General features: G+C 45.7%; 1 protein-coding gene across 1 annotated transcript; it reads right to left on the reverse strand.

Moving 5' to 3' along the window:
* Positions 1-204: 204 nt before the first annotated feature.
* Positions 205-26,895, reverse strand: LOC144169812 (histidine protein methyltransferase 1 homolog). Its single transcript, XM_077699172.1, has 7 exons — positions 26,495-26,895; positions 25,766-25,913; positions 25,587-25,675; positions 24,232-24,303; positions 23,273-23,400; positions 878-976; positions 205-409 (listed from the first exon to the last, which is right to left on the reverse strand). The coding sequence occupies exons 1-7, from the start codon at positions 26,636-26,638 to the stop codon at positions 244-246; spliced, it is 846 nt and encodes a 281-aa protein (XP_077555298.1). The 5' UTR covers positions 26,639-26,895; the 3' UTR covers positions 205-243.
* Positions 26,896-27,549: the final 654 nt, after the last annotated feature.

Consider the following 27,549-nt stretch of genomic DNA (forward strand, 5'->3'; position numbering starts at 1 on the left):
AGTAAGAGCTAGAACCTTGTTTTGTCAGCAACTGCCTCTTCTGCAATTGCAGTTACTGCAACAGTATCTTACAGCAGCTACTTCAGAACTGTTGGAGAGTAGGGACAATTACTCCTCGTAACAGTTTTGTGGTCCCTCAATTGCCTTAAAACCACAAATAATGACCATGAATCCTACAATGGCACCATTGAATACCATGGCATGCTCTGTACAATATATTTATTGAGGCACCCACTAGCAACGTCAGGAGGAAGATGACTTGACACGCAGTTCCAAGATTTCCCGCTGAACTCCAACATCTGTGACAAAGACGACACGAGATGTGAAAAAGCCATCTTGGGCCAGGGCATCTTCGAACAATCTCGTGCCACCCCCGACACCAAAATAGCAAGTCTTGGCAGCAACGAGTCTGGTTGTTTTTGTAAAGGAACAACGTTTGTTCGCAAATAATGGGTGCTGAGTGGGCATGCACTCCAATAGAACTCCCTCAACAAATGAAAACAGACTATATTCAGTCAACTTAGCTCAGACAGTTGGTACTTAACATTTGTTTCTCTTCTGACAAAATGTAAGAAACCAGATGTGTTGAACGAGCGTTATAGAATGGCAGGGCAGCTGCCTCTGCCTATACAAACTGCGTTTTTTTTTATTAAGTCTTGCTCTCTACTCCGCTTTCATCCATCTGCACAAGAAGAAATACTAATTGGACTCTTTTAGCAAATTATGATGTGCACCTTCGACAAGTCTTTAGGTGGCTTAAAGGCCATTTAGCACTAAATGCCCACAGGAAGTAAGCTGTAAAAAATAAAAAAATTTCCGCATCCCCAAGCACCTGCACCACAGGTTCATAAAAGCTTTCTGCTGCAGTAAAGGATACATGGTACCGTTGCGCTTGATGGCTTTCTTCAAAATAGTAATCAAACTCTGGTAGCTGGCAGTGCTGTATATTGTTTCGCTTGTCAGGATGAGATCGTACCTGCAACAAACATGAGCAGATCTTAGTCTCTCTGCTAAGGGGAATCACTCAGGGACGCACACAATGACTTTGCAGGAAGAGCGAAGTCGGGTGTAGTTAAATATGGTCCCACAAAAATTGGTTCGTAAGCTAAGCTACAAAAAAAATTGAATCCGCTCCACTCAATGTGAAAGCTGTCGGAAGTGCAGAGCAGTGATTCGCCACAATGGGCTGTGGCACCGTTATCTGCACTGCTACCACCCAATGCCTTTCAAATTTCCCGCCTTCGCAGTGCTCGCGTGCTCCCTGCCTGAAACAGCACCAGCAGGAGTTCTGTTCTTCTTGGGCTTGCTTTTCCTCCCGCACGTGCCGGTGTTGCAGTACTACTTTTTTTCGCTTACTATTGTAAAAACCAACCCAACGAGCATTCCTAACTAAATGAATGCGGGTGCTGCCGGTTAATTACGTATACTTTGCCTCAAATGTACGTACAGTTTTCTTTGCGCTAAACAACAGGGAGATGTATGACAAGTGCCAGCGGTTCACGAGTTTCAAATGCTTATGACTATATGAACCACTTGGCTTTCGAAGCCTCTGGGTTACGCCGCGACGACGGAACGCCGTGTGGCTCTACTTGGGTCCAGCGAGCGAGCTATGACGACAAGGCGAGCCCCGAAAAAAAGTGCTCTGCACTTAAAAATCGCCCCATATGGGTCAAGCCAGTTGATCAAATCATCGTTCGTTTCATCGAAATTCAGATTGTGCAGCTTTCATTGCTGTTCCCACACTTATTTTCTGATTTGCCTTTTTTTTTATTGCGATAGTACTATGCCCGTTGGCATAAATACGATTTGCCATTTATGAGAGCCTAAACTACATGTTTCCATTTAATCATGTTTCTATCATGCACAGCCTGCCAGAATCTCATTACACGCACTCAGGTGAAAGCATTAAATCTTCGTTTCAAGCATGCGCATTGGAGGTACATAAAACAGCTGCTCCAAAGAAATGTGAAGTTGAACGCGCTGGGAAGAGCAAGAAATAACCTTGCGCCAGGAAAGGGCAACAGCCACGCAGGAGGGAAGTCGGTGGAGGGCTCTGAGAAAGGGTGACAGTGCATGATGGTACAGGGAAACAGCGCACAGTTCTGAGGTGAAAGCACCAGCAGGAAAAACAGGACGCTCCTAGTGATGCCTAGTGAGTGGACAAGCGTCGGAGGGTGCTGCCCAGGGGGCTGGCTGGTCAAGTGGGGACGGGTGCGGCCGCAAAGTTCAAATGACAGTTCGAAAGCAGATCAACAAAAGATACGACTATGCTTTCGACTTGAACAATGAACTTTATTGGCATCATGTACAATGCTGGAGGCCGGCAGAAAAAGTTATCTCAAGGACAGCTTGACGCAGCTGCGAGCCCCCGTTTTGACACCAGCGTACAACAGTGTTCCACAGTATATGAAAAATAATAAGCCACGTAAAATATGGCATCCCTCACGCCATTCAAAAAAAAAAAAAAAAATCCCACAATCTTACAAAGTTCTAAGCTTCACCTGCAATTTTTCACATTTTTCTTAACTTTTTTTTTACCACCCTTTGTTGCGTTTGAATGCCTTTGTTTTATAACAAACTTTCCCCCCATTCATTCATGCTTTGGCTTCAGTTTTTAGTGGGCAAGGTAAAAAATATTGAGGCTGTGATCTCTGCAGCAAACAAGTACAGTTTATTTACAATTACAAGAAATTTTTGGAGTTGTTTATGTCGCGTTCAGCACTTAAAAGAGAATAAAGTGGCTCACACACAAAGAAATTCTTCCATTGTTTTTGTTCTCTGAGTGCACCTAGCATACAAAGCCTGCAGTTGGCACTAAATTTGCACCTAGGCCATTGCTGTGCGCTTCTTTGCTGGAAGGAACGTAAACCAGCGAAAAAGGACACAAAACACGAGGAGAGACGAGACAACGCAACGCTGGACTAGCAATTGAAATTTAATGGAAGAAACCGACTCACTCTGTGAACAACCAAGTCAACGCATGCGCCAACACGTACGCGTGAAACGAATGAAAATGCTATTGTTACTAAGTACCTCTACTTTCGTATCAACACCACTCAATTTTGAAGGAAGCCGATTTCTTTATCGCTGAGGGTGATGGACGGTGCGCTAATGCAGTTACCATCCTGCTGATGTCTTATGAAGAACGCCTCCAGTATTTCCCTCTCATTCATAGTCTTGCCTTTTCCAAGGATCGTTACACTATCAAATAATGGTTCGCTCTTGCACTGTCGACAGTGAAAGGCCAGGTGTCCAGCTCCTTGAGAACTAACTAACGCGCAATGCTCCTTCAGCCGCTCATTGACACATCGGCCTGTTTGGCCGATGTAAACCTTCCCACACCTCAGCGGAATTTTATAGATGACACTGTGCTCACACTTAACGAATTTCTTGGCATGGTTTGTCTTACACACGCATTTCTCTTTTCCCATATTTCCAATGCGCGCGCACAGTCTGGACAGTTTACACAGCGCGAAAAAGATCACTTGAACCCCGTGCCGCGAAGCAATTTTCTTTATGTTGTGCGACACTTTATGTATATACGGCCTTACCTCAACCTTTCCTTTTTCGTTCTTTTCATCTGGCCCCTGTGACCTTGGAATTTGCCTTTGAAGCTTTACGTGGAGGGACTCAGCAATAGTCGTGAGCACTGTAGGCGGGAAACCCGCTGCAGTTAGCCTTTGAGCCTGACGTTCAAGGCTTTCCTGCATTGCCTGGACGCAGCTTTTTTCTAACGCACTGCGGAAACATAGTGTGGTTATGCCCCTTTTTACTAATTTCGAGTGGCTTGACTCGAACGGGAGCAACGCCTTCTTAGTTCTAGGAGAGTAAAACCAGCAAACGTGGCCGTCTTCACAAGACAACAGCAGGACGGCAACTGCATTAGCGCACAGTTTATCACCCTCAGCGATAAAGAAATCGGCTTCCTTCAAAATTGAGTGGTGTTGATACGAAAGTAGGGGTAGTTAGTAACAATAGCATTTTCATTCGTTTCACGCGTACGTGTTGGCAGAGTGAGTCAGTTTCTTCACCTGAATTTCAGTTGCTAGTCCAGCATTGTGTTGTCTCGTCTCTCCTCGTGTTTTGCGTCCTTTTTCGCTGGTTTCCGTTCCTTCGATATGTACCAACTGGCCCAGCAAGCTGCACTTCTTTGCTGGAGCTCCGATTGCTACTTGCACAATTTTCACCGATGCTGATGAAGCCTCGCAGCGTAAAGATTGTACGGCCTTCCAGACACCGGGATGGCTGTGTCCCACAAAGCTACTGAACCTACGGTTACAGGCCTCACAGTAATTGTTCATGCAGTGGCTGCTTTCCAGTGTTGCTGCATGGACGTTCCATTCATTACACAGAAATCTCGAGGGCAACCGCTGTAGGTGAAGTCCTCTATCAGGTCTGGTCGATCACCAAAAGTTTCCGCTCACCCTAATTGGAGTCTAAATACTTGGTGAGATCACTGGCGACGCTAGGAATCGTAGAACAAAGGTGTCAGATCCCATCTTCAACAACATCCATCGGCAACAGCGCAAGTGCATTCAGCATGTCAACAAAACTCCGGCAAGAATCGTCCACACTGTAGCAGTTCACTGGCCCAAATTATTGCATCTTGCTCCCTGTGCTTTCATAGAGGTTAAAAAAGCACACCCTTGTCTGTGCGTCGTGACCAAGTACCACCTTTACAGCATTCATGGCACCTTATTCAAAATCGGGTATAACCACATTGAGTACTGGGTGCAGTCCAAGGGATGCACACTCAGAACCAATTGCAGCAAGCAGCTCCTCATAAGCCTCTGGCGTCTTTCGTGTCATGGACACATAATGCCGCGCCTTCCCCCCCCAGAGAAACAGGAATTACATAGAGCTGCAGAAATCCCTAGGGGGCTCGGTCAAAATTCCCATCCATCAACCAGGCAGCACTTCCACTGACCGGTCTAAGGCAAGAAGCAGTTGCAAATATCAATAATCTTCAGTCGCTGGCTGGTCAATTGTCATAAACGAGAAACTTCTCTGAAGCAATGCCTCCTGTCATGGTCCATGAACATGATATCTTAAGGTCGTAGAGGGAGTTACGTGCTGGTGGGTGAGAGGCACCGTTGCTGCTGAACAGTTGTTTTCACACCGTCTTCACTTTTTAAAGAATTGCCTCCTCCTCTTCGCTCAACTGTTGCACTGCATAGGAGGATGGCTTTCGCTGGCTTCTCTCTGGAAATAATCGCAGTTCTCTTCATACATAAACATGCTTTCACAACATTAATGGAAGAAGTGATAGGCGAGTTGTCAGGATCTGAACTGACTGTGCTGTCTTCAGTGCCCTCAGTGGTCATCAATGACCCCTTGCAGTCTCTAGCACGTCTTGCGCAATGCCACCAGACCCCAGTCGCTGCTCATTTGTGCCAGGTGTACTTGAAACCTTCACAGCATAGCTTGCACTGGCCCTTGTTGGAAGCGATGACCTCCATCCTGAAACATCAGAACAGAGCCAGGTTTGGAATCGTTTACAGTGGGTGCGCCCTTGTGCCTTGCAGGTATTTAAAAATTAGTTGCGTATCTGCTTGCTACACCACAAATGTGTTGCATAGACGGCAGTTTACTGCCGTCCCTGACACGTAACACTTTCTCCTCTCTCCCCCTCCTACTCCTCAAGCTCTTTCCCCCTTTCCTCGCTACTGCAATAATGCAAGCAATGGCGGTTTACTGTGTTCTTTCGTTTAATATATTCTGTGTTTTTTCGTTTAAAAAAACTACTTTCGAGGCTTGAATGGAGCTAAGTGACCTACCAAAGTATAGCTCTTTCGGATACGACACAGTTGTATTTTGTCTTAATGGTCTCTTTACAGGGACACAGAAGTGAACTCGTCAAGCTCCTGTTTTTGCTTGCACTGCATAGAATGGCTCAAATAAACACACTTTTCATCGTTTATCTGGTCGATAAGGCAGTATTTATTTTATAAAGCCCGAAAGAAGAAAAACTACATTTTGCATTGATTAAAAATACAGCCTCTGTGGTTCGGAATCGAACCTCAGATGAGATTCACTGAGTGTTAGGACAAACTGGTCACCCTGAAATTAGCTACTCCCCACGGCAGCCAGGTTTAGGCAATTTACTATCAGCATTGGAGAAAATTACAAATTATCCTACGTCAGGAACGAGTTTTCTGCAGCATAATTGGGCATTGGTGTTTTCACTCAATGGTAATGGACAAAGTGAAAAAGGCCCTCAAGTCAGCTACCATTTTTTTCTAAGACAATTTCTTTAATCATATATTTGATCAGCCCTAACGTAAGTCTATTGCAAAGGACAATTTGAAACACTTTGTATGAAATTGGCATAAAGTGAAAGAAAAAAGAAGATAATATTACTTACAGTTTGATAGCTGATGACCCAAAGCAGAATGCATTTCGTTGTCAGAAAGGGCTAAGAAAAGTGCTCCACAGCTGATTGAGGAGTAGCCCCGTTAGTAGAAGTGGCTACTAAAACTAATAAGAGCTATTAAAATGGATACTAGCAAATAAAAATTCCTCGATACGTAATGGAGAGACAGCCAAAACTAATAACAGCTAATAAAATGGATATTAGCAAATGAAAATTTCTTGATATGTAGTGGAGGGACAGCAAAGACACACGCAGGAGCTCCCAAATGAATGCTGCTGCAAACGGTCCGGGGTTCACTCCAGACAGCTTTATTTATATTCAGCAACAAAAATTAAGGCTGGGAAAGTGTAGTTTCGGCTCTTTCACGCAAGTCCAAGAATGGTACACACTACGGAAGATGACAGAAAAAAGGCGGAAAAATTTGTCATTGCGGATTTCAAGAAAAGCAGCTACACCTGCAACTTTACTCACCGTGTCAAGCACTGTCTTCATTGAATGAAAGGCCACCACGAAATTTTCGTGCCTCCTTCAGCACTGCCAGTCAACAACCTTAGCCCAACTTCCACCGGCTTCCTCCCCACCCCTATCTCACGATGACGGAACTGCATCTGCCTTCAGTTTGTTAAAAAACACAAGCAAGATTACCTATGTCCCAAATCCTCAAAAAAAGAAAAAAAGGTTTTCCCATAGCCCACAAACCCATAACTTTTGGAAAACTGATGCATGGAACGTAACAGTGCCCACAGAAAAAAAAGTGCAAGGGGTCATTCACACAATTTCACGAGCGGAATGCTACGAGCGGAATCAGGTAAATGCGGAACATCCCGGGATGACTAATGCAGCACCAAAACAACATCCGGATGTCACCCATACAGTGCAGCACTTTAGGTGGACACTGCGAAAAAGGGATCCCCCCCTCCATCATCTTTGGAAAAATGCCGGTGATTGACACCATGACAAATGACTTGAAAAGAATCTCCCCTGTGCCTGTGGCCCTCAAACAGCAAAAGTCTTCACAAGCAAGGCGAGGTGCGGGCACAACTGGAGGCAAACAACAATGCAGAGATCGCGAAAACAGCAGCCAAGCCACATTTGCTATGATGCCTTTCCACTCTCCTTTGGATAGCTACGCTTTGCTGGTAGAAGAACGGAACATGCCAACTGGTCACAGAATTCCGAGAACTATTAACAACTGTTACCCTAACCTGTCGACGACTGTGCCCTCAGTCAGGTCATATCTCCTCCTGAATCACGGCAGAAACAACACTGAACCAAAAAGAATGTTACACTCAAAAATAGAAAAAAAAAAAAAAAAAAAAAAGGCCACGTATCTGCTCCTTTTGTTGAAATGATGTCAAAAGACGATAAGTCTTTATCGGCTTTTGCGAAGTAAATGCCCCCCTTCGCTTTACCGCTCACCTCTCATGTTGTTCCTCTTGCGTCGCGCTCCTCCCAAGGTAAAGACGCCAAATGTTTGCTTAAATCATTTTAAATTTTGCGCGTTCTACTGCTCCAAACCGGGTGTCTCGATGCGAACGCTGCCATACGGCGAAGACGCGCGTTAATCGAGGCGCCCTACTTCAACGTTTATAGAACCGCGTTTCCCTACTCCACGTGCGTTGCAAGCAGAACGTGGAAACTATCTAGTGGAACCTTTCGTAACTGTTGCCGGTTGATTTCTTAAAATGGCGCCAGAAGCTATAGTGGCGCGGGCGACAGCAGGCGACGGCGGAGTGAATTCTTTTTCTGAAGTTGAAGTATTTAATTTCGCAAAAGTCAAGCATGTTTGAATTTTTATAAAGGAACACTGCAAATATCACTTCTGTATTGATTTGTTGTCTCATATTTCCGTAATGTCTTCTTCTTCAACAATGTTGACAAGTATGAACATTACACCGGACCAAGAAGGGTAGATTTAGCTGCGGCTATATAAGACTATTGCGCAGGCATTCTTTTGCTTTGGCCGGGTGGCTGAATCGAGTCACAGACAGACAGACGGACAGACATACAGACATACAGACAGACCAAAATTTCTGGGTTTAAGTAGGCCAAAAAAGACTATCGTCTTTAAAAAAGGGACGATATGAGGAACAACCTCACAGAGGACAGCGCTAGACACCTATTTCCATTTTGGGTTTGGCACAAATTAGTACTGATAGCACAAAGAACACATTCGGCGAGAGAGTCGAAATTATTATTGTTCTAGCCGGCTTGTGTGTTTTAAGCAGAAAACATGGTATGAACCACATGCATACAACCAAGTTTGTGTTGTCTCCTCGTATGGTATTTTTTAACCTCTGGTAGCTGCAAAAAACTTCTTCACCTTTTCAAATTTTGAGGATTGCCTACAATCTATAAAAAAATGATTTCTCACATACTTTGGCCTCGGGAAAAGAAAAGCCTGAAAAGAGGCATCGGTGCACTTCACTCCCTTCTGTATGCAGTCCAAATACGAAACCGGAAGTACTCAAAAGTTTTCATGGCATCACAGCAAGGCTACTGTGAAGTTTAGTCTGTCGTCCCTATTCCTTTGTTTTTCATTCTTCCTAGCAGCCACATGAACTTTTCACCGCTACAGTTCGACGAGCTGTAGTCAATTTAGCCGTGCTTACTGCAACTGCTCCCTTGTAACTTCATTTACAACCCCGAAAAAGGAATTCGCTGCACGCTTCTTCCCATACATGCCGTGTCACACAGAGAATCATTGCTACTCCCCCTTTTTTTTTGTTGCTCGTGGCAGATTACAGCTACTACCATGCCTCTGCACAAATGTTAAAGTTCAACGGGCTGGGCAGAGCCTTCGTTTTGATTTGACCGATTGATTGATTGTGGGGTTTAACGCGCCGACGCTACACAGACGATGAGGCGAGCTGTAGTGGAGGGCTCCGGATTAATTTTGACCCCCTGGGTATTTTTAATGTGTGCCGAAATCTTACACAAACGGGGCATTTTTGCTTTTTGCCTCCATCAGAAAAGCGGCCACCACGGCCCTTCATTTTGATTTGTGACAAGGAATACCTGTATAATATACACCTGTACACCTGTAGGTCACAGCAAAGGGCAGCCACAGCAGCCCAGAGTCAGTGATTTCGTTGCCCAAAATGACACCGCGCCCATGCACCCAGCCCACTATTATCATCAGTTATAGGGTCTAGGTCGATATTATCCCCACAGTGAGCTGGTTGAATAACACATTTATACTTCATTTACCTGACTGTAATCAGGTAAAGCCATTATGAATGTAATGCCAAGACGATGCTCGAAGAGTTTGTAATGGATTTTGTGTGTTCGTGCTGAGTGTCCTGCTGTAATTACAATGCTTGTTCTGTAAAAATACCGGTGCTTTTGTTCAATGACCTTGGACTAGTAAGGTAAGGGCGACAAACTTCGGCCCGTATGCACAAAAAGCGATGCATGGGTGTTCTAAGATAAGTTCTCTTGGTGCATGCCTTTTGTCTATTTCTCTCAGGGACATGCTGCAGGCAACAGAAGAAATACCCCAAGGTGGAACGAGGTCAGTTGCAGTGGCTTTGTAGGTGTCAGAGAATAAAACCTTGAGTTCCCCTACTCATGAGAACTCTCGGAGAAAAAAGAATAGAAAATGATGGACGATTTAAAAAGTTATCACCAGATGTGTCCTCACTAAAACATTTAAATGGGTTACATGAATATCACCTTCTGCATACTGCAGAGCACTGCACACACAGACAATCCAAGCTCAACTGATGGCACTCTACATTTATGTGGAGGATCTCGTGCTGCACCTATGTAACACTGGATTCAACATTTCTGAAGTCATTTCAAAGCAAACCAATACACAGCAGTCCCACAGCCCATACGCGACATTACTAGGCTGTTAGAAATACTACAAGACGTATTTAAGCCACTCCGTAAGACTGGGGGACAGGACTTCTAGTATGTTCATTGTTTTTGTGAATTTCATTTTCACTATTTTATGTGTGGGATAGATGTAAGCTCAGTATCCAGTGTAAAACCCAAGAACTTGTGTTCCCTTTTTACTGTATGTCTACTCCTGCCAAGGTGTATTATAGGTTTTAAGCTTTGAAAATAATATGCAAGTGCTTTTCTAGAAATTGAGCCCAAAACTGCTTTCGTCAGCCCACTTGGAAAAGCTGTTTACACCTTCTGTGCTGTATCTGCAGTCCCCAGATAAGGGGGCTACATGTCTAGAAACTGATCTGAACGTCGCTTACGTAGACGGAATAGAAAATTGTAGGTACTAATAGTGCTTTTCCCAGAGTGTTCATTTGAGCAATAAAACGTGTGCAGCTTAAAACTACACCCTGGGGGGGGGAGGGAGGGAGGGAGGGAGGGAGAGAGAGAGAGAGAGAGAGAGAGAGAGAGAGAGAGAGAGAGAGAGAGAGAGAGAGAGAGAGAGAGAGAGAGAGAGAGAGAGAGAGAGAGAGAGAGAGAGAGAGTTAACTTTATTACCATTCAAAAGGGAAGGGGAAACGGGGGTGGCAGGGAGGCTAAGAGCTGCCTGTTCCAGGCAGCTTCTGGTGACCTTCAAGATGAAGTCCGCCAGGCTCCTCTGCTCCTACAACTTTGTTGCAGTAGTCGGCCACTCTCTAGTGTGGTGTGCCCCAATTGGCTTGGTGTTTGGGCAGACCCACAGAATGTGGGTTTGATCCTGCAGTACCTTACAGAGTGCACAGTTTGGGAGGGGTGTGTGTGTGTGTGGTTTCTGTACAGGTGAAGTAGAGCTGGTGTGAGAAGTGTGTTTGTCTGTGCTTAACGAAGAGTAACCTGTTCCTGCCGGGTCAGTCTGGGGTGACGTGACGGCAGAAGTCTCTTTTCCGGTAGGTAGGTCTTTAGTGTGAGGACAGGAGGACTAGGGTTCTGGACTTAGTCACTGATGCCGGGTGCCCAGAGAAAGGTTTCGCGAGCGCGCAGGTCAGCTCCTTCACTCCACGACATGCCAGTGTGCCCAGGGATCCAGTACACCCTAACTGGTCCTTTGACGGCAGAAAAAAAGAGGTAACACATTTGGATGGCTAGTGTTTTGGCTCAAAAGAATGCATGCTTTTTTCAAATTGGTGTAAATATTGGTGATTCTACTAGGTTCGGATTGGTGAGCTGCTGCGAGGGCTATGGCGAGAATTTCCATCTGTGTGGCAGCTGCGGAGATCAGTGTTCGCTTCTCCTTCGGTAGTCACGTAGGCAATCACATGTTGACTCTCTTGGCCACGTCGGTGAAGACATGATTATTATCCAGATCCTTTGCGATCTTTTTGCAAAAGTAGCAGGCTCGAAATTTTCTGCGGGTGTTTTTTTTTCTACATCCATATGCCGTGGGATTAGAGCTACATGTAGGTGCTGCAGAACGATTTTCGGAATTGGGGTTGCATCGCACCGGTTCCTCCGGTTTGGGTTATACCCCAATTCAGTCATTATGAGGTGGCCTGCTTGGGTGGATTCGAGTCGGCGTAACTGATTATATCTGTGCACTGCAATGACTTCAACCCTGTAAACTGTTCCCGTAGCATCCAGCCTTTCATTTTCAGTGTTGATGGGAAGGTCTAATGCTAACTTCGTGGCTTTCCTGATTAGCGCATCAAGTCTATTTTCAAGAGTTTTTGTAAGATTAACATAGGGCATTTGGTATCGAATACTACTGGTGATGAGTGAATCCCGTAGTTTGAGAAGGTCTGCTTCCTTCAAGCCCCGGTTTTTGTTAACGACCCTTCTCGGTTTGCTCCCCTTGCTTGAGTATGTAGTTGACTGCTTTGTGTCCACCTTCGTCTGCCTGTATATGAAGTCCAAGAATTTTGATGCCGGATTGCGGTTCGATCGGTTTGCCTTGATGTGTGAGCCGCACGGTGGGCGGCTTCCATCTCGGGTTATGTACGAGGAGAAGTTCTGTCTTTTCGACAGAGCACTTAAGTCCGATCCTCATCGCGGAGTCCTCTACCACATGCAGTGCATTTTGAAGGTTGTCCTAAATTTGTCCCGCATTGCCTGAATTGGTCCAGAGTGTTACATCGTCGGTGTAAAGAAAATATTTAATATTGAGAATTGCAGCGAGGCCTCTATGAATTTTTAGCATCACCAAGTTGAGTGTTGGCGACAGGACAGATCCTTGAGGAATACCTCTCTGGGGATGAGAAATAGGGCCTGATCTATACTCGCCGACACCAATGGTAAGTTGTTTTCCATGAAGAAAATTTGCGACATACCGATATAGGTGGTGGCCACAATGTGTATATTTTAATTCTTCAAGCATGGCGTCGTGATGGACATCATTGAATGCTTTTTTGAGGTCGATGGTGATATGTCGTCAGAAGACGACAACGATGATGTGCGCGCGAGAGAGGCACTGGGTTCTGTGGCACGAGCGCGCCTCACGCGTCAAACGCTGGCCAGTGCTGTCTCCAACGCCCAAACTACTGCCAATGTTCCTACCTCTTGAGTTGTAATAAATCATCGGCAGCCATCCAGGGCTGTGCGGACGCAACAGATGGCAAGAATGGTTTTAAGTTGGGCTGAGCTAGGGTCGTTATGGACATCCTCGTATATTCGGAGCAGAGTGTCTTGAGTAGAAAGTTTGCTATGGAATCCAATCATGTTGTGCGGTAAGATGTTATTACACCCGGGGTGGAGTTGGAGCCGTTTGAGGACTATGCGTTCCATTACTTTTCTCACGTTAGACATGCGAGTAATGGGTCGAAGGTTGGTGAACTGGATGGGCTTTCTGGGCTTGGTGATAAAAATCATGTGCCCTAGTTTTCATTCTGCGTAGAGTGCTTGTCCCTTCCAGATTTTATTGATTTCGACTAGTAGGGTCTCCAAGTCTTCATCCGCAAGGTTTCGGAGGTGAACAGTAGTGATTGTATCTGGGCCAGGAGCCTTATTGCCCTTGCCCCACAAATCCGCCACAGTAAATTTGGTGTCAAGTTCATCATTGTCAGGTCCTATGTAGTCAAAGTAGTGCAGTTGGCATTTTGGAGTGATGTATTGATTTTGGATATCCTCTAATAGTCTAGTAGGGTCCTCATATCTATTTATTAGGCTTTGTAGCTTGTGCTGGGTCATAGTCTTTGTGGCATCTGGTTCGACGAGCGCTCTTAAAATTCGCCAAGTTTTCCTCATGCTGAGTGTGCCCTGTAGGCTTTCGCAAGTCTCCATCCATTGCTCATTACGCAGTTGATCAAAGTACTCTTAGATGTGGTCGTTGAGTTTAGAGATGAGTGCTCTAAGCCTCTGATTTTTTTATCAGTGCTGTTCGAGCCTCCAAGCAATGAGACAGGTGCATGTCTAGTTGAGCTTATTTTCTTTGCTACAGTAATATTTCATGTATTCCATCATGGTGGTTCGTACTTCTTTGGTCCAAGCATTAAGGTCTGACGGGTGTTGGCCCCCTTGACCTTTGCGGTATTAGTCCAGTCAATTACAGAATGCTTTTTCCATTTGAGTTTTTTGGGTTCAACCCGAACGTTGATTAGTACGATGGCGTGATCACTACCCATGTATTCCTGCGTGTGTACCCAGTTGATCTCCACCCCCTCTGTGGCTGTACTCAAGTCGGGATTGGTATTGTGTTCTACGGAATTCCCTAATCTAGTATATTCCTGGAAGTCATTATGGACCCAGTAATTGGCTTCCTGAAGTGTGCATATCGTTTTCTTGTGTATGCATTCTGGATAGTGCTTCCTTAACCAAAGATTCTATCTGACAGTATGCATTCTGGATAGTGCTTCCTTAACCACAGATTCTATCTGACAGATAGCATTCGAGCATTTTTAGCGTGTTTCTGCAAATGCTAAAGATTTGAAACTGCAATGAATGCCACGTTGCCAAGCAGGCCCGTAGCCAGAATGTTTTTGGGGGGAAGGGGTGTGTCATTTGCTGAAAGCCTTGACTATTTGAGGAAAGTACCCATTTTTCAGTAATTATTTTCTGTAAAAATTGGAGCATCTAAATTATGACTTTTTAAATTCTATTCTATCAAATTTTATACTTTAGTTTTGAGATGAATTTTCCTAATAGTAAAATATTTTTATACAGATGATTTGTCTCAGTAGATATCATTATTCAAAATAAAACAACGTTACTCAGATAAAAAAAAAAGAACGAAGAGTGCAAATGCTTTATCAAGAAGAGCTAAACCCAACATCTGGCTTGCAACAGTCGGCAGTGATCTCTTTACATCGCAAAATTTCACTGTGCGGCACGTCCATTTGCTTCAAAGTCCTCCACACTGGCTCCTCAATTTCAGAAGCCTAAAACACATCTATGTGCCATCAATGTAAATACTGCAATTACACTGCTCACGTCAACGGACACTCCGCTGAGCGACATTAGAGCAAGCCAATTTAACCGTCCCTCAACAAATCTGTTGCCAAGGTAGGTTTCGAGGTGCTTCGGCATCAAAAAGCTTCTCTCAGCTGCCGCTGTGGTGACAGGAAGTGTGGCGAAAACCTTGAGCAGTGCTGATATTTGGAAACAAGCTAGAGTTGCACTGCTTGAGAGCATCGGTCGCGTACCTTGGCAACTCTTCTGGAGGTGTTGCTTGCCACTTCTGCTTTTATATCTCCCGCTTTCCTGTCATCACTCAGATTTCTGTGTTCCATGTCTGCCATATAGAATTGTACTACAGGCTGTAGCCACTCAAAGCCGCTATTGGGATTGTAATTCTGCAGCACAAGTTGAAGACTGCTCTTCATCGCCCTGGGACCAGTGAAGCACTCGGTCAATGCAGACTGCAGATCATCTAAATACGAGATGAAGCAAGTCCGTCTGTAATATTCTTAAGGAGAAGAGGAAGCACAGTTTTCTCTGAACTTTTGAGAATCGATTTTTTATGAGAATTTCAGGCCAAATGCCAAATCCTTTCACAGCTGCTTCACATGAATGAAAAAATCTCCTTAAACTGATCACCAGCACCTTCTCTGATGCCACTAGGCTATTTTAGCACCGAGTCGATATGCTCAAGGGCGACGTTCACGTCCACGAAACTGCCTTGAAGGTACTGAGACAAGCAAAGTGTTAGACTCAGAAAGCTTCTGCTCAGTGCAAAGGAGACAAGAAAGCTAAAGCTGCATAGATTGAGTGTGAAGTGCAGAAGCAGTCCAGTCGCATATCGCCCTGTTTTACTTTCCATAAGTACTTCCAGCAACTGGACAATGTCAGGCAGCACTTCACTAAAAAGAATCATGGCTTCATGCCGGTCAACCCACCTGGTCTCGCAGTACTTATGAAGGTGTAAAAATGTGTGTGACAAAGACTTGAGGTGCTTCTTGAGAACATTGGTTCTTTTTGAGGTGCTTGTGAAATGTGTACAAATTTCGCTAATCATTGCAAAAGCATTATCGTTGCATGTCGCTTACCTCATTTCAAGTAAAGGTTTGTCGAATGCGAAGAGCAGTGCATAGACACTGCTCAAAAATACCCTTCACGAATTAGGGCCTGCGCTCTACGAATTGAGCCTCATGGCAGCGGCTCCATCACAGCCTCGACCTTTCATACAATTAAGATCTAAACCAAGGTGAACAAGCTCGGTTTTTAACGTTTCCGCCAGACCTGATCCACTGAGATCTGAAAGCGGCCTGAAAGCGAGAAAATATTCTCCGATATCCATCGTTTCATGCTCCACATACTGTACACACAGGGAGAAGTTCTCAGTTTATGTCCCGTCAGTTGGGCCATTGGCGGGAACAGAGAAAAGTCCAGACTTGCTCACAGCTTGAACGATTCCGTCTTGTATTTGCTCGCCGATTACCGCAATAAACTCATTTTGAATCACTGGGCTTATGTAGAGGGCATCTCCACCAGACGTTTTTATGTGTTAGGCAAGAATCTGATCGCCCCCTCCCCCCCTCTCCCCTGCCCTTTAGCGCAGCAGTGCTCTAAAGTTTCCGTCATTTTTGTCAGGTTCTTCCACTGTAAGTCTGCCAGAATTGCAGTCTTCCTTGAGCGCAATTCTTGCTGGACACAAAAAAGTACTGTTTTAAAGACTGTCAGCAGCATTGCTTTGTTTTTTTCTGATTCTACCTTTGCCTGCTTGTTCAGCTTCAGACGAATATTGTCCGTTTTTTCATGAGTCGCTTTCAGAAATGACAGTGCACCAATCATTGCATCATCATGGTACTGTTTTTGCGTGGTTTTCAAATACTTCAAGTGCGTTTTTCCACTTTGTAAAGGGCGAAGTGACGAGACTACACGCAGTTTCATGAGAACCTTTTCCTGTTTCCTGTTCAGATTGGTTTGCAGGGCGGGAAAAGAAAATGTAGAGACCACATACAGACATCTGGCTGCTAGAAAAATGCTACCTTTTGCGCACCGTTTGCTAAGAATGGGAACCCGTTTTCTAAATTGGTGAATACCAATTCGGTTGTGTTTTAAGAGGTATTGCAAAAGGCAAAAGGAGCAACTGGTTCTAATAAATAGCGATTATAAGAGTTCCCTCAGCTTTCTCGCAATTTTCAAACTTGCTACACTAACTACAGTGGAACCCCAATGATACAATCCCCGGACTTACAACGACCCGCTTTTTACGATGGAACACCGTGGTCCCGGAAAACTCCCCATAGAAACAATGCATTAAAAACCCCAATGATATGACGCTCGAGTGCACGCGGTCCGCTTCGTACGACGAATCCTGGCGCGGATAAACCAGCGTTTTTACCATATTTACACCGCCTCGCCACCTCCTCCCGAACTTCTTTATTCTTATTCTCAACCCCCATTTGACGGTGCTTGATGCGCAAAGGTCCCCTGGTTGGCCGGACCACTTGCTGAACAGACGCTAGCATGCAGGCGTGAGCGAGAGTTAATCTGCGACGGCCCCACGCAGCAGCAGTACGCCAACGCGCCAACCACGAGTAGTTGAAGTTCAGGTGGCAGGCGGACCGTGAATTCGAAGCTCTCTTCGAGCCGCGGACGAACGCTAAAACACATACGACGCAACCGCACGACGACCGAACATCCACTTTCCCCACCTGCTTGATCTAAGTTTCTTTATTCCACGACACCCTTTCCATCATCCCTGCTCTCTGCTTATCTATGTGTTTCAAAGCCGCGTTGTCACTCCGCTCCTTTCTTTGCTAGAATGCCTCAATTCATGCGCGTCCACCGTAAGGGTGGAGACACGTGCCCGATGGCACCGCCATTTTTGGTCACTCACTGGCCACAGCAGCAAGTCGCTGTAGCAAGACCGCGCTACAATTTTCACCGCAACACGGTTTACTCGTTAGGTTTGAGTCATCTTATCTATTTCACGTTGTTGGGTCTTGTGGGAAACGAAAATAGCTGTGTTGGGCACTTTGACCCAATAGCAACGGCACGGGACCGTTCAAAGGGTGTTTCAACATGTACGGCAATTCCGTTTTTTTTTTTCATCTCTGCCTTCTACGCTCGTTTGTTTTGCTTGGCTTTGGCAGTTTTACACTCACTTTTCCTCTCTCAGTTTGCTCGACCACGTCAGCCTTATGTAGCCCGCGCAAGGTGCAACGCTTGCGGTCTATAAATAGCACCGGTTGCGGCGCTTGGCTGGCAGACTAGCTGGACGCCAGGAAAGGGAAGGGGGTACAACATAGGTGTGGCTTTTTTTTAAATTTGGGATTTCAGCTAAAGGTTCGCAAATCATGCGAGAACGCGCTAAATATAGTAGTTTAAATAAGTTCTTAGCCCACCTGTCGCGTGAGACCGTCTCCAAGGCCGGAATTTACCTGCACCCTGGTCGTACGACACCCCGGTCATACGACACTTTCTCGCGGTCACTTGAAAGTCATATTATCGGGGTTCCACTGTAGTTTAAATCGGCATAAATGGGAATCGCTAAGCTCACATGCCGAATAGTTTCGGTGTCTGCGCTTGTGTTGCGCGGTGATGTAGCCCCAAGCTAGCCCATCAGGATGGCTAGGTTCCACTGTCACACCCTTGCTCCTCTCGGTTTTCTTTCTGCCTACCCACGGCTGGGCTACAGCAACGGCGTTCGCCGCTCTAGCCCGGCCGTGGCCGACGCTGCTGCGTTCGGGATGCCGCCCCCGTGAATTCCAGATAACGGCTGGCAGAATTATTCTTTGTAGAGCCACGTGTGTGAATTCAAGTGACATCGCATAAGCAATTGTTGTGGGTGTCGTTTAAAGCTTTGCTTTCCAACCACCTTCACAGTGTGGATTGGAGCCAATTTTTGTTCACCTGCATTTGGCACTAAGCCTGATACGGTCAGGGCAATCACGAGCTCCTTCCTACACAGCACTCCCCGGATTGCCGGTTTTATGGGCAACTAGGCATACTGTAACACACAGTCTGGGGGTGTGACCGAAGCCCTCCCCTTCCCCCCCATCCCCAACCCTTCCTGTGAGCAGTGGGAGAGTGTGTTGCCCAGCCGCGTTGACCAGACCACCTCGGCCAACCAAGCAGCTGGCGCAGAGACCACCTATGGACCACCAGAATGGGAAGTCACCCCACAAATTTAGCTCAATAAGGTCTTCCCTCTCTCTTCCTGCCTGCTGAAGAAACAAGAGTTGTACGCAAAATTGGATTTCTTGTTCCTATGAATGTGCCTTCGTTCTGTAGACTTTCTGTACTACAGATATGTGTGTGTGTATAGCTTTGGGTTGTGCATGAACTGATGGTGTGTCACCTTTGTAACGATGGGTCTGGTGACCATGCCTCACAGTCCTGTCTCTGAGCACTTGCTGTTTAAATCTCTCTTGCAGCAACACAGTTTGCTGTAACATTGTCGTGCTTTTCGTCTAAGCGTGGGCTACCTTAGGTAAGCAAATTAAATTTAACCTTTCACACCTCTTCAACTGTTCAAAGTCCCCACTCTCACAAGAAATCATTCTACCAGGGTGGGTTCTTTAGCAAGCAACAAAACAATTTAATACTTAGCCCTGCTAAGTACTTTTGTGGCCTTTAGCCTTTTACCACTTTTTTTTTTTTTTTTTGACAGCGGGCTTGGTGACACATACACGACATCAATACTCTGAACTGCTTAACCTTCCTGTGCAGTGCTGTGCCATTCCATTTATTTTGCATTCACATTGTTGTTCACACTAATTTCACACTTTTATTTCACAGCACATAGCTGTATAACACGTATACCAATGTCACATTTTGCACTCCCCTCTGTTGGTAATACCGTATTTACTCGCATAATGATCGCACTTGCGTAATGATCGCACCCTTGAAGTTTGTCGTCAAAATTCAATTTTTTAAAATTTCCCGTGCAATGAACGCACCCTGAACTTGCCGCAGCAGTACGTCATGTAGGCCAAGTCTAGCTGATGATGATCGTGCTTACCTCTGTTTCCTTCCCTTTCAAAGCAGACATGGCTATGTTATTGCCACAGACTTGCTGATATTAGCGATATCGGTAAGCATGCGTTCAATATTGCCGAGGAAGAAACTCTCACTAAATGCACATAATGTACTCACAAGACAAAGAAAAAAATGCGCTCATCTTGCTGCATCGGCCCCCATGTCTGTTTTGATGTCCCGCACTGTGACAGCGGCAGCCACTTATTGGTTTCCCTGTTGTCACCTCGCAGCAAACTCATTCCAGCGCATTCCCCAATTCATGAAAACACTGCATTTTGCGTCACTTTGCAAAGTGGCTGGAGGCGGTGTGTGGAGTTTTTATTATGTTTTTATTATTTTTATTATGTTCATGAGACCTATCACAAAAATTCTGACCCGCAACTTGCTTGCGTTTTCTGTGCTCAAATGTTTTTCGTGAAAAATTTACCCCGCGTAATGACCACACCCCTAAATTCGCATCAAATTTTTTGGAAAAAAAGTGCGATCATTACGTGAGTAAATACGTGAATGCGAACATCTTCGACAGAACTCTGTCTGGTTGGGTTAAACTTAAAAGGCAAATACACCAACCAAGGGCATTTATTCAAAGCGGTCCCAACGTTTCGGAGCCAACTCGGCTCCTTCATCAGGGGTGGCTATGTACGACAAGAAGCAGCGGTTATATAGGTGTCTTCTTCTTTCTTTTTTTCTTTTTTCTTACTGGATTCTTGCCCTTGCGCGTCGGAGGCCGTGGGCGTAGATGGTGGGAAGGGCTCCGAGGGATCTGTTCAGGCCTTGCCGGTTCCCTTGTATGTGCCAGGACTCAAGCAGTAATCTTTGTGAGTAATTCGTTTCGGTGCCAATCACCTGCGCACCGTCAAAGTTAATCCGGTGGTCAGCTTTTTCGCAGTGCTCGGCCAATGCACTGCACTGAGTGTCGGACTTGCGAACGTCGTTTTTGTGTTGGCGGAGGGGTTCCGGGAAGTTCATGGTCTCCCCAACATAACTAGTGGGGCATTGTGCGCAAGCAATTTTGTAGACGACCCCTTGGGATTTTTCTTTTGGCGGCCACTCTTTAGGTCGAGGTATGAGCCGTCCAAGAGTTGACACTGGCTTGTGGGAGATGACAATGCCTTCCTTGCGAAGAATGCGGGATAATGTTTCACTCGTTCCTTTAACATAGGGGACGGAAATACGGGTGGGTCGGCATGCGGAGGGGGTGGGGGGGCAGACGGCAGAGACAGGAGAGGGGTTGTTGACCGGCGGTGCCGGCGGCGTCAGTGCAGAGGAATTTCCTTGGTTGCAGCCAGGCTGGGGGAGACGGCGTTTGACGCGTCGTATCTGGCTCTAAGTAAGAGAGCTGAGACCACAGATGATTTGTGGGAATTTGGGTGGCAGGAATCGAATTGCAGGTAGCGGCCGGTGTGGGTGGGTTTCCTGTATGCTGTGAAATTTAGTCCGTCTGGTTGTCTTTTTATCAAAACGTCGAGGATTGGTAAGGTGCGGTTCGTTTCTTTTTCCATGGTGAATTGGATGGCTGGTTCAATCGAATTTAGCTGCGACAGGAAGTTGTCTGCTGTTGTTTTTTTGATGACACAAAAGCAGTCGTCCACGTACCGGAGAAACACCTTGGGCTTTTCGGGGAAATTTTCCAGAGCGGTCCTTTCAATTTTTTCCATTACAAGGTTGGCTGTGGTCACGGAAATAGCTGCCCCCATCGCAGTTCCACTTACTTGCCTGAAATATTCGTTGGCATAACGTCCACCCACGTCAAGAACGCCAGCCACTTCGTCGAACTTGTCTCCGAAGTGCCGATCGACCCTGGGGACAGACTCGTCTCTTTTGACGTCGTGTCGCTTTTCACCAGCGTCCCTGTTTCCCTGGCCGTCACAACCGCCACAAGTGCTCTCGAGAACGACGACAGCCTGAGCTCCAGGACCTGCCTCAGCGTCGGCGAGATAACGCAACTTCTGCAGTTCTGCCTGCAAAGCACATATTTCTGCTACAAGCAGGAATATTTCAGGCAAGTAAGTGGAACTGCGATGGGGGCAGTTATTTCCGTGACCACAGCCAACCTTGTAATGGAAAAAATTGAAAGGACCGCTCTGGAAAATTTCCCCGAAAAGCCCAAGGTGTTTCTCCAGTACGTGGACGACTGCTTTTGTATCATCAAAGAAACAACAGCAGACAACTTCCTGTCGCAGCTAAATTCGATTGAACCAGCCATCCAATTCACCATAGAAAAAGAAACGAACCGCACCTTACCATTCCTCGACGTTTTGATAAAAAGACAACCAGACGGACTAAATTTCACAGTATACAGGAAACCCACCCACACCGGCTGCTACCTGCAATTCGATTCCTGCCACCCAAATTCCCACAAATCATCTGTGGTCTCAGCTCTCTTACTTAGAGCCAGAACTATATGCTCAACAGAAGAGGACCGGAAGAAAGAAGAAAAAGCCGTAATCGCTGACCTGAAGAAAAATGGATACACGAGCAACTTCATACGACGCGTCAAACGCAGTCTCCCCCAGCCTGGCTGCAACCAAGGAAATTCCTCTGCACTGACGCCGCCGGCACCGCCGGTCAACAACCCCTTTCCTGTCTCCGCCGTCTGCCCCCCCACCCCCTCCGCACGCCGACCCACCCGTATTTCCATCCCCTATGTTTTAAAGAAACGAGTGAAACATTATCCCGCATTCTTCGCAAGGAAGGCATTGTCATCTCCCACAAGCCAGTGTCAACTCTTGGACGGCTCATACCTCGACCTAAAGAGTGGCCGCCAAAAGAAAAATCCCAAGGGGTCGTCTACAAAATTGCTTGCGCACAATGCCCCGCTAGTTATGCTGGGGAGACCATGAACTTCCCGGAACGCCTCCGCCATCAAAACGACGTTCGCAAGTCCGACACTCAGTGCAGTGCATTGGCCGAGCACTGCGAAAAAGCTGACCACCGGATTAACTTTGACGGTGCGCAGGTGATTGGCACCGAAACGAATTACTCACAAAGATTACTGCTTGAGTCCTGGCACATACAAGGGAACCGGCAAGGCGTGAACAGATCCCTCGAAGCCCTTCCCACCATCTACGCCCACGGCCTCCGACGCGCAAGGGCAAGAATCCAGTAATAAAAAAGAAAAAAAGAAAAAGAAGAAGACACCTATATAACCGCTGCTTCTTGTCGTACATAGCCACCCCTGATGAAGGAGCCGAGTTGGCTCCGAAACGTTGGGACCGCTTTGAATAAACGCCCTTGGTTGGTGTATTCGTGAATAAATATGGTATGCAAATTACCTAGTTATGGCAAAGGTGACAGCAGGAACCCCAAGTGCACAGTCGTTCATGCACGCCTTCCCAACCCTATCAGAGTCAGCTCTTTATCTGCAAAGAAGTGGTAGCCCTGTACAAGCTAAAAGCTTTGCCACAAAAACATTTCCAGGAAGTTGCAAGTATAAAAAAAAAAAGCATTATGCTTTCTATCAACTCTTATCATGTGGCTTTCCAGAAAAGCTTGGAATAAATGGATGCATTTGCAGAAAAACTTCTCGTTGCTATCCCCGCACACAATTTTTATCAAGTTGGCGACCAAAAAAAAAAAAGCCGCAGCAGAAGAAAAAGAAGAAGCTCTTACTGCTCGGATTTGACGTGGTCTGCCAAGGCACTCCAATCACCAGCAAAAAACCGGCACCTTTTTTTCACCCTGGAGCCGATGTTGGCAAATGCATTCGGTATGGTGACCAGCTGCAGCACCTCCTTGTTCTAATAAAAAGAAATGAAAAAGAGCAGAGAAAAAAATGAAACCCCGTTTCACCTGAGTGAAATCTGCTGAAACAGCAGAGATGCGGTTCTCTTGTGTCAGCTCGGATGTCAATCGGCGCTCACCCAAGAACGACAGCGCTGTCACCCTGCCAATTCTAGGGTTTATGCAAAAAAATCGGCAGCCTAATGCCACCAGTAGAGGCTATCGGCTGGACTGGGAACCTGCTCCTGCCCATGCGTGACGCATGACCTACAGAAGACGGACGAAGAGGCTCGACCTACAACAGCTCCACTGTTAAAAAATGGTAAATACTGTTAACAGCACCAAGTTACACATATCCAAGTGCCTGCAAGTTGTTCTTAGGAGCTGGAAAAAACCCAACACCAGAATCCAAATTAATTCTGCAAAGCTACGAATACTGATGGTTTACTAACCTCAAACTTTCATATAACTTCCACAGCTGCAGAGAGATTTCCAGAAATGAACGGTCAGGCCCATGATAACCTCGTGGCTATACAAAACGAAGCAACAGGCTAAGCCTACTCTATGCCAAACAGCAATTAAGGCAACACAACAGAACTCATCACCTAGACATCCAGATGGCTCCTTACCAGGGCAGAATTGCCAGATACAAATTTTGCACACAGTAGATGTGCAACTCACAATGTCTAGCAATGCAATTTTGTGGCCGAAATGGCACTAGTGTCAGCAGTGTAAAGCTAGCTCTTGGTAAAAAAGTAACTGCATCAGAATTGATAACTCAGACTATAAAATCGCAGGAAATGAGGAGAGAATACGTAGTGGGATACATGGAGTAGTGTGAGACTCACATAATCTTGGAAGTCCACGGATGCACCTTTAAGGCAGGCTACAAGCCCAGGCAATCCTGCCCCACATCCAAGCTGAAAACGAAGGAAACGTAACAAATTTGTGTAGGTCGTTAAGCGTGAAATAGTCCGAAGTATATCCCCAAATTAATATACATCAACTCCCTAAGTAACTTAAAAACCTAAACAAAATAAATTTCTATATACTCGTTGCAATGGTTAGAACTTCTGTGTAGTTTTACTGAGGAGTCATGTGACATTCCCTTGTGTTAAGGCTGATCATTAAGGTCTGAGGTGCTGCCATAAAAAGGGTTTTGCAAGCTCTAACTTAAACTATGCCATAGCTACTATTATTTTGAAGTTGGTTGAGCTCGTGACCGATGAATAAGTACTACACAACATGCCTCAATCATTTCAATTAACAACACTAGCTGCACTCAAACATACATTTTAGGACACGTAATAAAACCACAGTGCTGCACTTGCACCCAAGCACGCACCCAAGATACATTTAAGTTGTAGTGGAAGACTGCCTGGAGATTCTTAATGCGCATAAAAATATTGTACACACAGGTGTTTTTGTTTTTTGCCGTGATCAGAAAAGTAACCATTCCAGCTGCAGCCAAACTTGTCGCCTTACGCTATATATCATTACAGTGAACTTCCTTTCACACTTCAATGTCTCTATAAGCACAGTAATACAACCTCCCATAAAAGTATTTGAAAAATAATTGATTGATTGTAGGGTTTAATGCACCGACGCTACACAGGCAATGAGGCGCGCTGTAGTGGAGGGCTCCGGATTAATTTTGACTACCTGGGGATCTTAACGTGTCCCGAAATCTCAAACACACGGGCGTTTTTGCTTTTTGCCTCCATTAGAGAAGCGGCCGCTGCAGCTGGGAATCGAACCCTGGTCCTTGTACTCAGAAGTATTGAAAAACAAGAGGTGCACTGTTCCAATGCAGTCTATCAAGCTGTAACAACTTCTTAACATTTGTAACGTGTAATGATCAAACAGTATTGCCACATAATTTTGACTGGAAATAATGTCGTGTGAGCAGTGAGCAAGGTTGGCTTTAGCCTCAGCAGGAAATTGCGAATAAAGTTATTTTCCAATTTTATCAATTGCTCTGATTTAGGCTGTAGGAACCGCAGGTTAAGGTGACAACTGAAGGATCGCTACAAGAGGTAAGACATGTCCTATATGAAGCTGTACAAAAGAAGGCACAACCTAAGAAGAGGCGTGATCCACAAATATTTTAAAATGAACACAGCCACAAACCCACGCCCAGCTATTTAAAAGCTTGCTGTCGCTACAGGCAAGCAGGGAGGCACACAAGACTAATACAATTTACCTCAAGTACCCTGGTGTCGCTGTCAATGCTCAGCTGGTTTTCGACATATTCCGCCAAATCGATGGAGCATTCCCACACCTTCATTCCACCTTAAACGAGAAAAAACTGCACTTGATTGCACACATCAGAGACAGCTGTGGTGGATGATGTCAAGTGAAAACTTGCAGGCCAGAGCTTGCCTTCGTAAACGCTTGGAACTAAGTCCAAATTCTCTTCAGCAGCTTCCAGAAGTTCGCCCCGAAGGAGCCTTTCCATTTGGCCGCCGACGAGAAACTGCACCTTCGTGGTGGTCAGGTCAAGCACGCTTTTTTCCACGTTCTCGTGTAGCTGAAAATACGAAGGAAAAAGTTCATCAAGGAAATGTCTAGCGTTACTTTCACATGTAACTTTAATCCCTGTTACAGTTACGTCCGGACGTACCCGTCGCCAGAGTTACGCGCTACCATCTGTAATTATTGATAGTAATACCAGCAACTGTGGCTAGTCAGTGAGCGGAACAGGTTAAGCCGGTAGGAGTAAAAATCACGACAGACTGCTCTCACCGTGAGTTGTGAACAGAACGTGACGTTTGAACGTAACTGCAACCATCGTTAAAGTTACATCCAGACTTAACCAAGGCTGAAGTTACGTCCCATTATCCGTAAATAATAACAGGAATTAATAATTAACAGTGGAAATTAACAGTGACTCTGGCTAGTCGGTGAGCGCTAGCGGTTGGGTAAAAATCTGAACAGACTGCTCTCACGACGAGTTGTGAAGGGAGCATTGCCTGGGCTCCAGCCAGGCGGCATATACTACAGCGTCAGAGCTCAACTTAAGCAATGATTGTAGTTACGCCCAGACGCAACGAACGCTAGGCAATTCCGAAAGTTAAACACCGAAACAAGCGGCAAACTTGAACAGCTTACGCTTTCTTGCTCCGGCCTCGGCAAGATCTCTTCAAACGGCGCGACGGGCTTGATAACATGCTTGCAGTCCGGGTCACTGCGCCCACCACTATCTGTTGTTTCTTCTTGCGCGTCAGGTACTTCAAAATTGAACGAGAACGACATCACAATTGCGCCTGATGCGAAACGACACGCCGTCAATACCTGCGCAAAATGTTTTCACGCGCCACGACGCGCACGGCGGCAGCACAGCCGTTTTAACTAGATTTTTGAAGAATGCTAGAAATTCTGTTTTCACACTAATCGACGCTGGCGGATGCACTTGAACTTCAGATGCTGTCAGTGGCGTAAACACGTTCGTCAAGGCCAGCGCCTGCCAAGAAGCGTGTTGACAGCGTTGACAGTGGACAGCGCCATTTTAAAGTTAGTACTGAGATTTGTCGCCCATCGGCGCAAGCATCGGTACAAATACGGTTTCAGTTTCGTTTCGGTATTGTTTCTAGTTTCGGTACTGTTATATGTATAAGAAAGGCCAAGATATGATAAGAAAGACCCCCCAAAAAAAGGCACTGTGGTATTAAAAAAAGAAGTTATTGAGGCACTTTCAACACCAAAATACATTTACGCTGCCAATAATAAAAATACGACTAGTAGAAAAAAAATTCATTGTCCTTCCACTCTGTGAAGAAGGATGACCAGCGAGGTTGTACTGGTGCCGAATGTTATCTTCGCGGCTTACCTATTTTGTTTGCGGATGGTTCCGGGTAAAATAACAGTTTCAGCCGTTTTCTGTAACCATACCCCCACCGAAATGGTTATGTATTGACAGCAGATAGCAATTCTGCGACGTTTACAACTTCATAATGGTACAGTCATCTTAGCTTAGTTTGGTATAGTTCGGATACTTTCAATAACACGAGAGTTAGGCCCGTTTTCTGTAATCATTGATTGATTGATTGTACGGTTTAATGCGCCGACACAACGCAGGCGATGAGGTGCGCCGTAGTGGAGGGCTCCGGATTAATTTTGACCACCTGGGGGTCTTTAACGTGCGCCGAAATCTCATACACACGGGC

The sequence above is a fragment of the Haemaphysalis longicornis genome, unplaced genomic scaffold (assembly GCF_048455015.1).
Source record: "Haemaphysalis longicornis isolate Haplotype H1 unplaced genomic scaffold, Haemaphysalis longicornis Haplotype H1 scaffold_2, whole genome shotgun sequence".
Classification (NCBI taxonomy): domain Eukaryota; kingdom Metazoa; phylum Arthropoda; class Arachnida; order Ixodida; family Ixodidae; genus Haemaphysalis; species Haemaphysalis longicornis.